The sequence below is a fragment of the Salmo salar genome, chromosome 01 (assembly GCF_965601325.2).
Source record: "Salmo salar chromosome 01, fSalSal1, whole genome shotgun sequence".
Lineage (NCBI taxonomy): Eukaryota > Metazoa > Chordata > Actinopteri > Salmoniformes > Salmonidae > Salmo > Salmo salar.
In genome coordinates this window covers 97,173,695-97,187,474 of record NC_138291.1, presented here as the reverse complement: position 1 = coordinate 97,187,474, position 13,780 = coordinate 97,173,695, and the positions used below count along the sequence as shown (strand labels likewise).

General features: G+C 45.8%; 1 protein-coding gene across 3 annotated transcripts in view; it reads right to left on the bottom strand.

Moving 5' to 3' along the window:
* galt2 (Polypeptide N-acetylgalactosaminyltransferase 2) overlaps positions 1-13,780 on the bottom strand; it is a 138,997-nt gene that overhangs the window by 48,121 nt on the left and 77,096 nt on the right. For all 3 annotated transcript variants that reach the window (XR_001329933.3, XR_001329936.3, NM_001173688.1), the window contains 1 exon segment: positions 11,066-11,156. Coding sequence is in view for 1 of the 3 variants with exons in the window: in NM_001173688.1 (NP_001167159.1) it covers positions 11,066-11,156 (91 nt within the window). In the remaining 2 variants the exon portion in view is untranslated.

Genomic DNA, 13,780 nt, shown 5'->3' with positions numbered 1-13,780 from the left:
ATAGCCTGCAAAGTTCTGTCATACTGTCAAGGTCTATACCCAAACAGTTCGAACTTCTAAGTTTAAAAATGAATCTCTCCAGAAATAAGTCTCTCACTGTTGCCGCCTGCTATCGACCCCCCTCCGCTCCCATCTGTGCCCTGGACACCATTTGTGAATTGATCGCCCCCCATCTAGCCTCAGAGTTCGTTCTGTTAGGTGACCTAAACTAGGATATGCTTAACACCCCAGCCATCCTACAATCTACAATCTAAGCTTGATGCCCTCAACCTCACACAAATCATCAAGGAACCCACCAGGTATAACCCCAAATCGGTAAACACGGGCACCCTCATAGATATCATCCTAACTAACTCGCCTTCCAAATACACCTCCACTGTTTTCAACCAAGATCTCACCGATCACTGCCTCTGCCTGCATCCGTAACGACCACCACTCATCACTGTCAAACGCTCCCTTAAACACTCCTGCGAGCAGGCCTTTCTAATCGACCTGGCCGGGGTATCCTGGAATGACATCGACCTCATACCAACAGTAGAGGATGCCTGGTTCTTTAAAAGTGCCTTCCTCACCATCTTAAATAAGCATGCCCCATTCAAAAAATGTAGAACCAGGAATAGATATAGGCCTTGGTTCACTCCAGACCTGTCTGCCCTTGACCAGCACAAAAACATCCTGTGGCGTTCTGCATTAGCATCGAATAGCCCCCGTGATATGCAACTTTTCAGGGAAGTTAGAAACCAGTATACACACGCAGTTAGAAAAGCCAAGACTAGCTTTTTCAAGCAGAAATTTGCTTCCTGCAACACAAACTAAAAAAAGTTCTGGGACACTAAAGTCCATGGAGAATAAGAGCACCTCCTCCCAGATACCCACTGCTCTGAGGCTAGGAAACACTGTTACAACCGATAAATCCACTATAATTGAGAATTTCAATAAGCATTCCTCTACGGCTGGCCATGCTTTCCACCTGGCTACCCCTACCCCGGTCAACTGCCCGGCACCCTCCACAGCAACCCGCCCAAGCCCCCACCATTTCTTCTTCACCCATATCCAGATAGCTGATGTTCTGAAAGAGCTGCAAAATCTGGACCCCTATAAAATCAGCCGGGCTAGACAATCTGGACCCTCTCTTTCCAAAATTATCTGCCGAAATTGTTGCAACCCCTATTACTAGCCTGTTCAACCTCTCTTTCGTATTGTCTGAGATTCCCAAAGATTGGAAAGCTGCCGCGGTCATCCCCCTCTTCAAAGGGGGAGACACTCTAGACCCAAACTGCTACAGACCTATATCTATCCTAACCTGCATCTCTAAGGTCTTCGAAAGCCAAGTTAACAAACAGATTACTGACCATTTTGAATCACACCGTACCTTCTCCGCTATGCAATCTGGTTTCAGAGCCGGTCATGGGTGCACCTCAGCCATGCTCAAAGTCCTTAACAATATCATAACCGCCATCGATGAGACATTACTATGCAGCTGTATTTATCGACCTGGCCAAGGCTTTCGACTCTGTCAATCACCACATTCTTATTGGCAGACTCAACAGCCTTGGTTTCTCAAATGACTGCCTTGCCTGGTTCACCAACTACTTCTCCTATAGAGTTCTGTGTGTCAAATCGGAGTGCCTGTTATCCGGACCTCTGGCAGTCTCTATGGGGGTGCCACAGGGTTCAAATCTTGGGCCGACTCTCTTCTCTGTATACATCAATGATGTCGCTCTTGCTGCTGGTGATTCTCTGATCAACCTCTACGCAGATGACACCATTCTGTATACTTCAGGCCCTTCTTTGGACACTGTGTTAACTAATCTCCAGACGAGCTTCAATGCCATACAACTCTCCTTCCATGGCTTCCAACTGCTCTTAAACGCAAATAAAACTAAATGCATGCTATTCAACCGATCATTGCCCGCACCTGTCCGCCCATCCAGCATCACTACTCTGGACGGCTCTGACTTAGTGGATAACAACAAATACCTGGGTGTCTGGCTAGACTGTAAACTCTCCTTCCAGACTCATATTAAGCATCTCCAATCCAAAAGTAAATCTAGAATCGGCTTCCTATTTCGCAACAAAGCATCCTTCACTCATGCTGCCAAACATACCCTCGTAAAACTGACCATCCTACCGATCCTCGACTTCGGCGATGTCATCTATAAAATAGCCTCCAACACTCTACTCAACAAACTGGATGCAGTCTATCACAGTGCCATCCGTTTTGTCACCAAAGCCCCATACACTACCCACCATTGCGACCTATACGCTCCCGTTGGCTGGCCCTCACTTCATACTCGTCGCCAAACCCACTGGCTACAGGTTATCTACAAGTCTCTGCTAGGTAAAGCCCCGCCTTATCTCAGCTCGCTGGTCACCATAGCAGCACCCACTTGTAGCATGCACTCCAGCAGGTATATCTCACTGGTCACCCCCAAAGCCAATTCCTCCTTTGGTCACCTTTCCTTCCAGTTCTCTACCTCATCCCCATACTGTATTTATGAATTCTGCTCCTTTTGCACCCCAGTAGCTCTACTTGCACATCTACCATTCCAGTGTTTAATTGCCATATTGTAATTACTTTGCCACCATGGCCTATTTATTGCCTTAATTCCCTTATTTGACCTAACTTGCACTCACTGTATATAGACTTTTTGTTTTCTTTTTTTCTACTGTATTATTGACTGTACGTTTTGTTCATTCCATGTGTAACTCTGTGTTGTGTGTGTGTCTAACTGCTATGCTTTATCTTGGCCAGGTCGCAGTTGCAAATGAGAACTTGTTCTCAACTAGCCTACCTGGTTAAATAAAGGTGAAATAAAAAAAATAACTTCATTAAATTAATCATGTAACAATTAGCTCATTAGGAATTTGGGGCACCACGGGAAAAGTTGTATACCGAGTTACTATCTCCCGACAAACTCTAATGATTATATAAATATCTCTTACATCAATAACAATCAACTATTAATTATTTCCTCATATCAGTCTCATTCTGAACGTTGTTGACTTTGTAAATCTGCACTAACCCTGAATCAGCGATACACAACTTGTCTTAATTATTTATTTTCTAACTAAATAATCACACAGAAATACATAAAACACACGGTATTGATTATTGATTAACATAATGCAATGAAAACAGTCCCTAGAGGACTAACAAAAACATGACCATTTGGATAGCCGTCTTTGTATCAAAGATAATTGTGTAGTTTAGAGTAACTGAGTAATTATCGAGGCTAGCTATCTTCGTGCTCCTAACGTAGTCAACACTGCTAGCTGCTAGCTAGCTAGTCATCACTGTTAGCTAGCCAACTTCTACCGACTAGCAGCACCGCAGAAACTATTACATTACAACGACTTGATTAGTGTGGTGTTAGTGTTAGTTAGCCAGCTACATAGTTGTCTGTGCTGTCTCTGTATCTAAGATAATTGTGTAGTTTGAGTTTGAGTATTATCGAGGTGTGCTAGCCAGCCGCGACGCGGCGCCAGACTTACTCAACACACCTAGTCATCATTAACCCACTGCCAGCTAGCCATCCGTTACCGACTAGCAGCACTGTAGTTACTAATACTTCACAACGGAACGATTTGACTAGTGCAGTGTTACCTAGCTAGCTACCTAGTTGTCTTTGTCATAGCTTGATAATTGTTAATTGATAATTGTTAGCTAGCCAGCCATCGAGGTTAGCTAGCCAGCTATTTCCGTCCCCCGCGACGCCATTTTTCCTAACCTAGCCAACTATTACCGACGAGCAGCATTGTTGAAACTAAATACACTACAAGGAACGTCTTGATTAGTGTTATGTTAGCTAGCTAGCTACAAAGTTGCTTTGTATCATGACAAGGTGTAGTACTGAAACTACCGAGGTTACCTAGCCAGCCACACGTTCAAAGTCAACAACGCAGCCACTGCTAGCTAGCCTACTCCACCAGCCAGCAGTACTGTATCATTTTAGTCAATAACATTTTTGCAACGTAAGCTTAACTTCCTGAACATTCGAGACGTGTAGTCCACTTGTCACTCCAATCTCATTTGCATTAGCGTAGCCTCTTCTGTAGCTTGTCTACTATGTGTCTGCCTATCCCTGTTCTCTCTCCTCTGCACAGGCCATACAAACGCTCCACACCGCGTGGCCGCTGCCACTCTAACCTGGTGGTCCCAGCGCGCACGACCCACGTGGAGTTCCAGGTCTCCGGCAGCCTCTGGAACTGCCGGTCTGCGGCCAACAAGGCTGAGTTCATCTCAGCCTATGCTACCCTCCAGTCCCTAGACTTCCTGGCGCTGACGGAAACATGGATCACCACAGATAACACTGCTACTCCTACTGCTCTCTCCTCGTCTGACTACGTGTTCTCGCATACCCCTAGAGCATCGAGCCAGCGGGGTGGTGGCACTGGAATCCTCATCTCTCCCAAGTGGACATTCTCTCTTTCTCCCCTGACCCATCTGTCTATCTCCTCATTTGAATTCCATGCTGTCACAGTTACCAGCCCTTTCAAGCTTAACATCCTTATCATTTATCGCCCTCCAGGTTCCCTTGGAGAGTTCATCAATGAGCTTGACGCCTTGATAAGTTCCTTTCCTGAGGATGGCTCACCTCTCACAGTTCTGGGTGACTTTAACCTCCCCACGTCTACCTTCGACTCATTCCTCTCTGCCTCCTTCTTTCCACTCCTCTCCTCTTTCGACCTCACCCTCTCACCTTCCCCCCCTACTCACAAGGCAGGCAATACGCTTGACCTCATCTTTACTAGATGCTGTTCTTCCACTAATCTCATTGCAACTCCCCTCCAAGTCTCCGACCACTACCTTGTATCCTTTTCCCTCTCGCTCTCATCCAACACTTCTCACTCTCCCCCTACTCGGATGGTATTGCGCCGTCCCAACCTTCGCTCTCTCTCTCCCGCTACTCTCTCCTCTTCCATCCTATCATCTCTTCCCTCTGCTCAAACCTTCTCCAACCTATCTCCTGATTCTGCCTCCTCAACCCTCCTCTCCTCCCTCTCTGCATCCTTTGATTTCCTCTGTCCCCTATCCTCCAGGCCGGCTCGGTCCTCCCCTCCTGCTCCGTGGCTCGACGACTCACTGCGAGCTCACAGAACAGGGCTCCGGGCAGCCGAGCGGAAATGGAGGAAAACTCGCCTCCCTGCGGACCTGGCATCCTTTCACTCCCTCCTCTCTACATTTTCCTCTTCTGTCTCTGCTGCTAAAGCCACTTTCTACCACTCTAAACTCCAAGCATCTGCCTCTAACCCTAGGAAGCTCTTTGCTACCTTCTCCTCCCTCCTGAATCCTCCTCCCCCTCCCCCCCCCCCTCCTCCCTCTCTGCGGATGACTTCGTCAACCATTTTGAAAAGAAGGTTGACGACATCCGATCCTCGTTTGCTAAGTCAAACGACACTGCTGGTCCTGCTCACACTGCCCTACCCTGTGCTTTGACCTCTTTCTCCCCTCTCTCTCCAGATGAAATTTCGCGTCTTGTGACGGCCGGCCGCCCAACAACCTGCCCACTTGACCCTATCCCCTCCTCTCTTCTCCAGACCATTTCCGGAGACCTTCTCCCCTACCTCACCTCGCTCATCAACGCATCCTTGACCGCTGGCTACGTCCCTTCCGTCTTCAAGAGAGCGAGAGTTGCACCCCTTCTGAAAAAACCTACACTCGATCCCTCCGATGTCAACAACTACAGGCCAGTATCCCTTCTTTCCTTTCTCTCCAAAACTCTTGAACGCGCCGTCCTTGGCCAGCTCTCTTGCTATCTCTCTCAGAATGACCTTCTTGATCCTAATCAGTCAGGTTTCAAGACTGGGCATTCAACTGAGACTGCTCTTCTCTGTGTCACGGAGGCTCTCCGCACTGCTAAAGCTAACTCTCTCTCCTCTGCTCTCATCCTTCTAGACCTATCTGCTGCCTTTGATACCGTGAAGCATCAGATCCTCCTCTCCACCCTCTCCGAGCTGGGCATCTCCGGCACCGCGCACGCTTGGATTGCGTCCTACCTGACAGGTCGCTCCTACCAGGTGGCGTGGCGAGAATCTGTCTCCGCACCACGTGCTCTCACCACTGGTGTCCCCCAGGGCTCTGTTCTTGGCCCACTCCTATTCTCGCTATACACCAAGTCACTTGGCTCTGTCATATCCTCACATGGTCTCTCATATCATTGCTATGCAGATGACACACAATTAATCCTCTCCTTTCCCCCTTCTGACAACCAGGTGGCGAATCGCATCTCTGCATGTCTGGCAGACATATCAGTGTGCATGACGGATCACCACCTCAAGCTGAACCTCGGCAAGACGGAGCTACTCTTCCTCCCGGGGAAGGACTGCCCGCTCCATGATCTCGCCATCACGGTTGACAACTCCCTTGTGTCCTCCTCCCAGAGTGCTAAGAGCCTTGGCGTGACCCTGGACAACACCCTGTCGTTCTCCACCAACATCAAGGCGGTGACCCGATCCTGTAGGTTCATGCTCTACAACATTCGCAGAGTACGACCCTGCCTCACACAGGAAGCGGCGCAGGTCCTAATCCAGGCACTTGTCATCTCCCGTCTGGATTACTGCAACTCGCTGTTGGCTGGGCTCCCTGCCTGTGCCATTAAACCCCTACAACTCATCCAGAACGCCGCAGCCCGTCTGGTGTTCAACCTTCCCAAGTTCTCTCACGTCACCCCGCTCCTCCGCTCTCTCCACTGGCTTCCAGTCGAAGCTCGCATCCGCTACAAGACCATGGTGCTTGCCTACGGAGCTGTGAGGGGAACGGCACCTCCGTACCTTCAGGCTCTGATCAGGCCCTACACCCAAACAAGGGCACTCCGTTCATCCACCTCTGGCCTGCTCGCCTCCCTACCTCTGAGGAAGCACAGTTCCCGCTCAGCCCAGTCAAAACTGTTTGCTGCTCTGGCACCCCAATGGTGGAACAAGCTCCCTCACGACGCCAGGACAGCGGAGTCAATCACCACCTTCCGGAGACACCTGAAACCCCACCTCTTCAAGGAATACCTGGGATAGGATGAAGTAATCCTTCTAACCCCCCCCCTTAAAAGATTTAGATGCACTATTGTAAAGTGGTTGTTCCACTGGATATTATAGGTGAATGCACCAATTTGTAAGTCGCTCTGGATAAGAGCGTCTGCTAAATGACTAAAATGTAAAATGTAAATGGATACACAATGGAAAGGGGAGGGGTATGTAAGGAGAGGGAGAGGAAGCGTCAACTTCTCGTACATACATTTGGAAACTACACTCACCGTAGTCAGAATATTTAGCACCCTAACAACCGCTCATTTGGATTAGAAATGCAACATATATTTACGTGTAGATGTCTTTCTCTGTCGTCTCTCTGTTTAAACATGGCGAGTAGTTCGATGTAAGTCTCTGGTTGTCCAGAGGTCACAATGTCCTTAGTTGTTGGCGTCTTTGTCTTGGAGTGTTCATTAGGATGGATGTATCAGAGGTACCTATGGTGGTGAGAGGGATCTGTTCTTCCCTCTCGTCTTTAGTCGAGTTTCCTAAACTACTTTACAAAGATACACAGCTGCAGAATGTGAATGCTCCAGTCTAGTCTTTATCTTCTTCACTTGTCGAGAGTTTGAGGGTCTTACCATTTTCTGGTCTTGTAGCTTTAACAATTTCAACGTGTGGACCACGTCCTCACGTTCTCTGGTCTCAATGTTTGATTATTCAGGGTACAGCTAGGACCACTTTACACTCTGGCAGCAACCCAGCATGTTTTGGTCTCATGTACATTTCGTTAGCAAGTCCTTTTAAGCACTCTGGTCTTAGGGGCGTTCAAACACGCCGACACAATGTCTGTGCTCACGTGATCATGGTTACGGACTGGGCCCAGGTTTCTCTCATTTAGAAGGCTAAAATCACATTTCTATCTTTTCCAAAATATTGTCATACTTAATTATATATTTTATACAACATTTAGATACAAACCTGAGAACTAGCATGTGTACACCCTCAGAGATAGTTATACCATCCTTAATGACATCACAAAATACACTTTACAAGATTGTTCTTTAAATCCCCACTGACCATTTGTCATTGTTTGAAATATTGTTTAATTGTCAAATTTTAGATATAGTTTTGGCGGCAAAGTCTCTGTGTAACAAAGGATTTTCAGCCTTCCATTTCTGCAGAGTGGGGGAGAGTTTCTGCATGGTATTCAAGTCATAAACAGGCCAAACTCTTCCCCCCTCCACAGGAGAGGAGGGGGGGTGTCTAGCTATCCTCAAACAATTGCCTAGCTGATGGGTCCTTTTGACCCTCACAAAGGAGAGTGTCATGACAGTGTGGAAGCCACGAGATGCTAAATGGGTTTATGTTTTTTTTTTATTACAAAAAACACAAGGGGTAACAAAGTATTAGAACATAAAGGACAAAAAATACAGCATCAAGACACTATCAAACATGTATCAGTCTTTCCGCAACAGAGCCATCCTTGTGTGTGAGGGTGCGTGTGCATGATAGTGATATAAAATATGTCATAGTTTCCTTTATCATGATCACAATCTTGTGAAACCCGAACCCTCCAAGACCGCCCCACAGTTCCCCAATAGCTGTCCCTCAACCATTCGAGACCCCTCCCACAGCCCCACCGAAAGAAAAAAAAATACAATTCATTCCATTCCCCACCCCCAAGAACCCCCCAATGCACCAACAACCAAGAGAATGAACTAAAGAGAAAAAAGGAAAAGACCGAAGATAACAGCAAACAAAGCAATTTTTTGTAATAATAATACATTTAAAACAAAGGACATCAAGGACCACTAAAATCATAACAGCAATGGCAACTGTATATGTTTGTGTGCATGTCTGGTACTATTACATGTATGTGTGTGTTCTTGTATGTGTTTATTTGAATGAGAGTGGGTGTATATGCATGTGTACAAACACGTGCACGGCATCAGCCTCAGGCAAACCGGTATTAGTTGTAAAAACACTGCTACTTAGTGTCATTCAAATGTACTTTTATTTCGATTTTTTTTCTCCTTTATCTTTTGACCATCATTCTCTCGGTCACACAGCAACTGGGTTTATGTTAATTAACGGTAAATTACCGTGAGACCGACAGTTATTTGCATGACAATGACCGGCTGACAAAATGTCATGACCGCCACAGCCCTACAGCCAGTACATCATGTTAGAATGGACCCACCAGTACATCATCTTAGAATGGACCTAGGTATTTGCTTGACAATCCCCAGCTGACAAAATTCTTCGACCGCCACAGCCCCTAGCCAGGCGCACCAGTTTGTGTCAAGAACTGCAACGCTGCTGGGTTTTTCACGTTGAACAGTTTCCTGTGTGTATCAAGAATGGTCCACCGGGCCCTCCTGAGTGGCGCAGCAGTCTAAGGCACTGCATTGCAGTGTTCCAGCGTCACTACAGCCTGGGGTTCGATCCTGTGTCACAACCGGCAGTACCATAGGGCAGCGCACAATTGGCCCAGCGTCGTCCGGGTGAGGGAAGGGTTTGGCTGGGGGGGGCTTTACTTGGCTCATCTTGCTCTAGCGGGTTAAGCGACCGGGTGTTATTAAGAAGCACGGTTTGGCGGGTCATGTTTCGGAGAACGCATGACTCTAACTTCACCTCTCCCGAGCCCGTTGGGGAGTTGTGGCGATGAGACAAGATATATATAATTAGAAAATGGTCCACCACCAAAAGAACATCCAGCCAACTTGACACAACTGTGGGAAGCATTGAAGTCAACATGGACTAGCATCTCTGTGGAACGCTTTTCGACACCTTGTAGAGTCCATGCCCCGACGAATTGAGGCTTTTCTGAGGGCAAAAGGAGGGGGGTGCAACTCAACAATAGGAAGGCTTTCCTAATGTTTGGTATACTCAGGGTATGTGAGCCAGTCTGCCCAAAACTGTACCAGAGGTGGTCGTCTGTGGGCTTGTTTTTGCATTCGGACAGGGAACCATGTAGCCTTATAAGAACCCTTGTGTGGGGAAGTGTGGAGCTCTCTAGCTGAAACACAGTACTGTGGCTGATGGGCAGCTTGGAGGAGCACAAAGTCCTACAGATAGAGGGGAAGGCCCCTCACTGCTGCCTTGGCACATTTGGACCCACATTTTGGATGGATCTTCAGCTCCATATGTCAAGGAGTTGCTATCAGATCTTAAACCGTATTGTACAGTAGTAATATGGGAATGTACATTTAGGAATGATGGTGCAGGATATGGCTAAATTCAGCTCTGATGTCATACTTACTTATAGTCAAAAAAGGAATAACTGTATATTAGGCCATCTGGAAATCCACTTAATTAAAAACTGCAACCCTTCTGTGAATTCTTTGTTTCGGTCCAACTTGAGTGTTAAGCGGAGTGAACTAAATAGTGTGAGGCATTGAAACAAGATATCTGAATAGTGATGATTCCCTGGAACTACTGTACACCCCAGAGTATTCTTTCTACATATTGTTCAGGATACAAAAGCAGAAAGATGTCTCCCTGCCCTACCTTTACAGAAAACACACGTTTCTGACATAAATTAAATGGAACAGCTCTCTAAGGACTACCTTGCCAAGGAGAGAATATATAACAGTTCTGATGTTAAAACTACTGTAATTTATATCCCTCCATACACGGCATGCTGCTTTTTTAAATGCAGGAAAAGCCTATGTAACGTCAGCATATGCTTACACCCGAAGCTTAATGCATAAAGCAGCTCTGCTAAATCGGATCCCGGTTCGGTTGAGCACATGGGCTCGCAAACTGGTACGAGAGAGATTTGGGTGATTGGCCCATTGATGAAGATCAGACACTCTGAAAAACACCCAGATGAATTCAGATTATTTTCATAGCCTTCCTATACACACACACCTTGCATAATTAGCCCTGACCTTGTAAACAGTGAAGGTAGTTTACTAGTTTTAAACAGAACCACAGCTGGAACCCTGCACTATTGCACAGTCGGTTGAACAACATGTCAACCTGGAGTCCTGTGTTGACTAATCTTCTCATCATGTCTGTAAATGGGGGGAGAGTGTGTGTGTCCAATCAGAATGGACGGTGCTGTGGGATGCCTGGCTGGGTATCTGGCTCCTACCTGAGGGGAGTGTTTCCAGGCTGTGGGTTTGGTCATCTGCGTTGCGGTGGGCCTGGGCCTGATTTGATGAGTCAATAGCGTTCCAGTCATCCTGCCAAAGAAACAAAGACACATGAATATAGAAACACGTAGAGAAGGTCACAATCTACATTCAGTGGAAAATGTTTGTCCCTCCTCAGAAAAGGATGATCTAATGATAGAAAATACCCATGTTCATAAGTAGCGGTATGTCAAACACCGAGAATGTCAAGCACATTTCCCAGACTAATTTTGAAAGCAAATGGTTAGAAAACATTTAAAATATTGTAGTCTTCCTAGTTCCCTGTTGGTGCTATTGATTTATTTCTTCAAGGTTGGCTGTGGAATTAGAAACGCATGATTTGCATCATCATGTTACTGTGGCAACAAGGTGCCCCTGACTTATTGCTCTGCTTCGAGCAGCTTTTAAAATGTCTGCGAGTTTGTCAAAAGCATTTTGATGAAGAAAAAGGGGCCGTGGTCCTACGGCAGTAGACCATTATTCCATTGAAGAACTTAGAACGTAGGCTACTTATCAAAACCAGACGGACAGAGGATGGACAGGGGGCATGTTTTGTTTTATCTTAGGGCTCACAGCCATTCAAATAACTTCACAATTTGTATGTTGAGTCATGCAGACCACATTAGATCTTCTCCAGAGGCAGACCAAGAGTATTTCTACATGTTGGAGCAGACACACCGACAGCCTGTAAAAAACACCCAATATAAAAAGAAAAACAACGTTTTATACTAAATAATGGACAAAACACATGTTGTCGTCTCCCTGTTGACAACCATCAGGACAACATTTTAGAAACGTTCTAGACTTAAGGTAAGAAAACAGAATTATACAATAACTCTGGTGCAGATGCTCTTGAACTTTCCAATCATCGCCAGGTGCATGATTGATCCGCAACAATACGTTTTGTGAGGATTCACAGAACAGAGTGCGATGGAGAGGAATTGTCGACTGCCTATTCTCATATGGTTGCTGTTCTGATGTCACGGCAACATCAAAAGCAGAAGGACACTCTGACTAAACAGCCAGATGGATTTCCATCAGTGTTAGAACACACATGAGCTGTGTGCCAAAACAAAGCCAGTGAAGAGTACAGATGTAATCTTCATTTGCTACAGCAGGAAAAAAATGATTGCAGCAACAGGAAATGTGAATTATTATGAATTCTAATTCATGGACATTTTTGAAAGAGTAGATGCATTTTTCGTAAGGGAAAATCAAGTCAAATTTGGCCTCAATCTCACCTGCCTCTATAACCAACTGTTGTGAAATATGGCCGCGCTGACAATGACGGCATGGGCCAAGCCAAACGGTGAAACACTGCAGCACTGCAAGCCTGTAACACACCGCAGGCCAGACCGGCAATAACTCAAACAGGAAGTCGTCTTGCCAAGGTTAGCAGTAAATAAACCAACAGGCGGGATGGTATGGACAGAGCTCAAGCTACTGAAGTCCAGAAGCCCTCACTCTGCCGAACACGACCAGCTCTGGTCGCCTGCTCCTTCAGGCCAAAATTGACTGGTGGCTGTGGCAACCAATAGCATTCAGAGGCTCAGCATTTTATCATAAACTTATCAAATCAATGATCAAACCTTAGGAAAAAATCTATACCTTTAGACAGAGGAGCATAAATAAGTACTTTATGTCCTGAGAACGATTAAGAAAAATTTGAGGCATGTCTCCTAGAGCAAAATGATGTGTTCTGATGTTATTTCTTAAAGTGGAGGGGAGTTATGGTGGTGGTGGTGATGATGGTGGTGGTGGTGGGCTGTAGCTGACACGGATGCAGATCGCTATAATCATTCTAATGAATGATGTGCGTATTCCACTTAATTAAGTCTGCTCTGCAAAACCACAATACCAACACCGTTTACAATAACAGGTCATTCCAGAAAGAAAAAAAACCGAACAAATAAAATGAGTCAACATTGCTCGGTTTGCTTGTGTGTGAAATTGACAGTCATCTCGCTGACAAACAGCCTACGTTAACGCGATTTCCAGAGTGATTCTCATGAAGTCTCAGTTGTTCATCGTTTCTCACACTTGACAGAACATGGGAACAATTATTGTGCTGCCATTAACATTACAGGCAGCGCTATCTGAGGAATTCACACGACTCTCCTCCTCACACTCATCAGAGTTAGCCTCTGGCTAATGAACAACTCATTACCAAGCCACCGGTTGGGTCTCTTGGTGGGAGACCTGAGAAAGCACTAGTTTTAAGATGAGTGATAGAAGTGTTACTGTAGCATCCTAATGCTATTCAAGCCTTTACTAAAGTCAAACACACATCCTCTTAGCCAGACCAAAAGCTTCTTGACTTTTAGGTTGGAAGCGAGGTTTCTTATAGTGATCGGGGGATAAAAGTTATATACAGTTACATATCGCAATATTATTTTGGAGGATATACTTTGACTCCAAGTATCTTTTTTTTCTCTTCTAGGTAGTTAACTAGCACTAGTCGGCTGTACCTGTGCCAAAACGCTGGTAATTTTCATCCTATAGCTTGTTCGTCATCTTCATTTTAAATAGTGAGCCAACATGTTTTCAGCACTTTTATTTCCCTGACTGATCAAAACTAGTTGTTTTCTCATGCTCTCTCGTCTCTCTGCAGCAGACATATAGTGAGTAATATCTTTAGAACATTAAACCATAATACAAGTTGCGGTATTGAATCT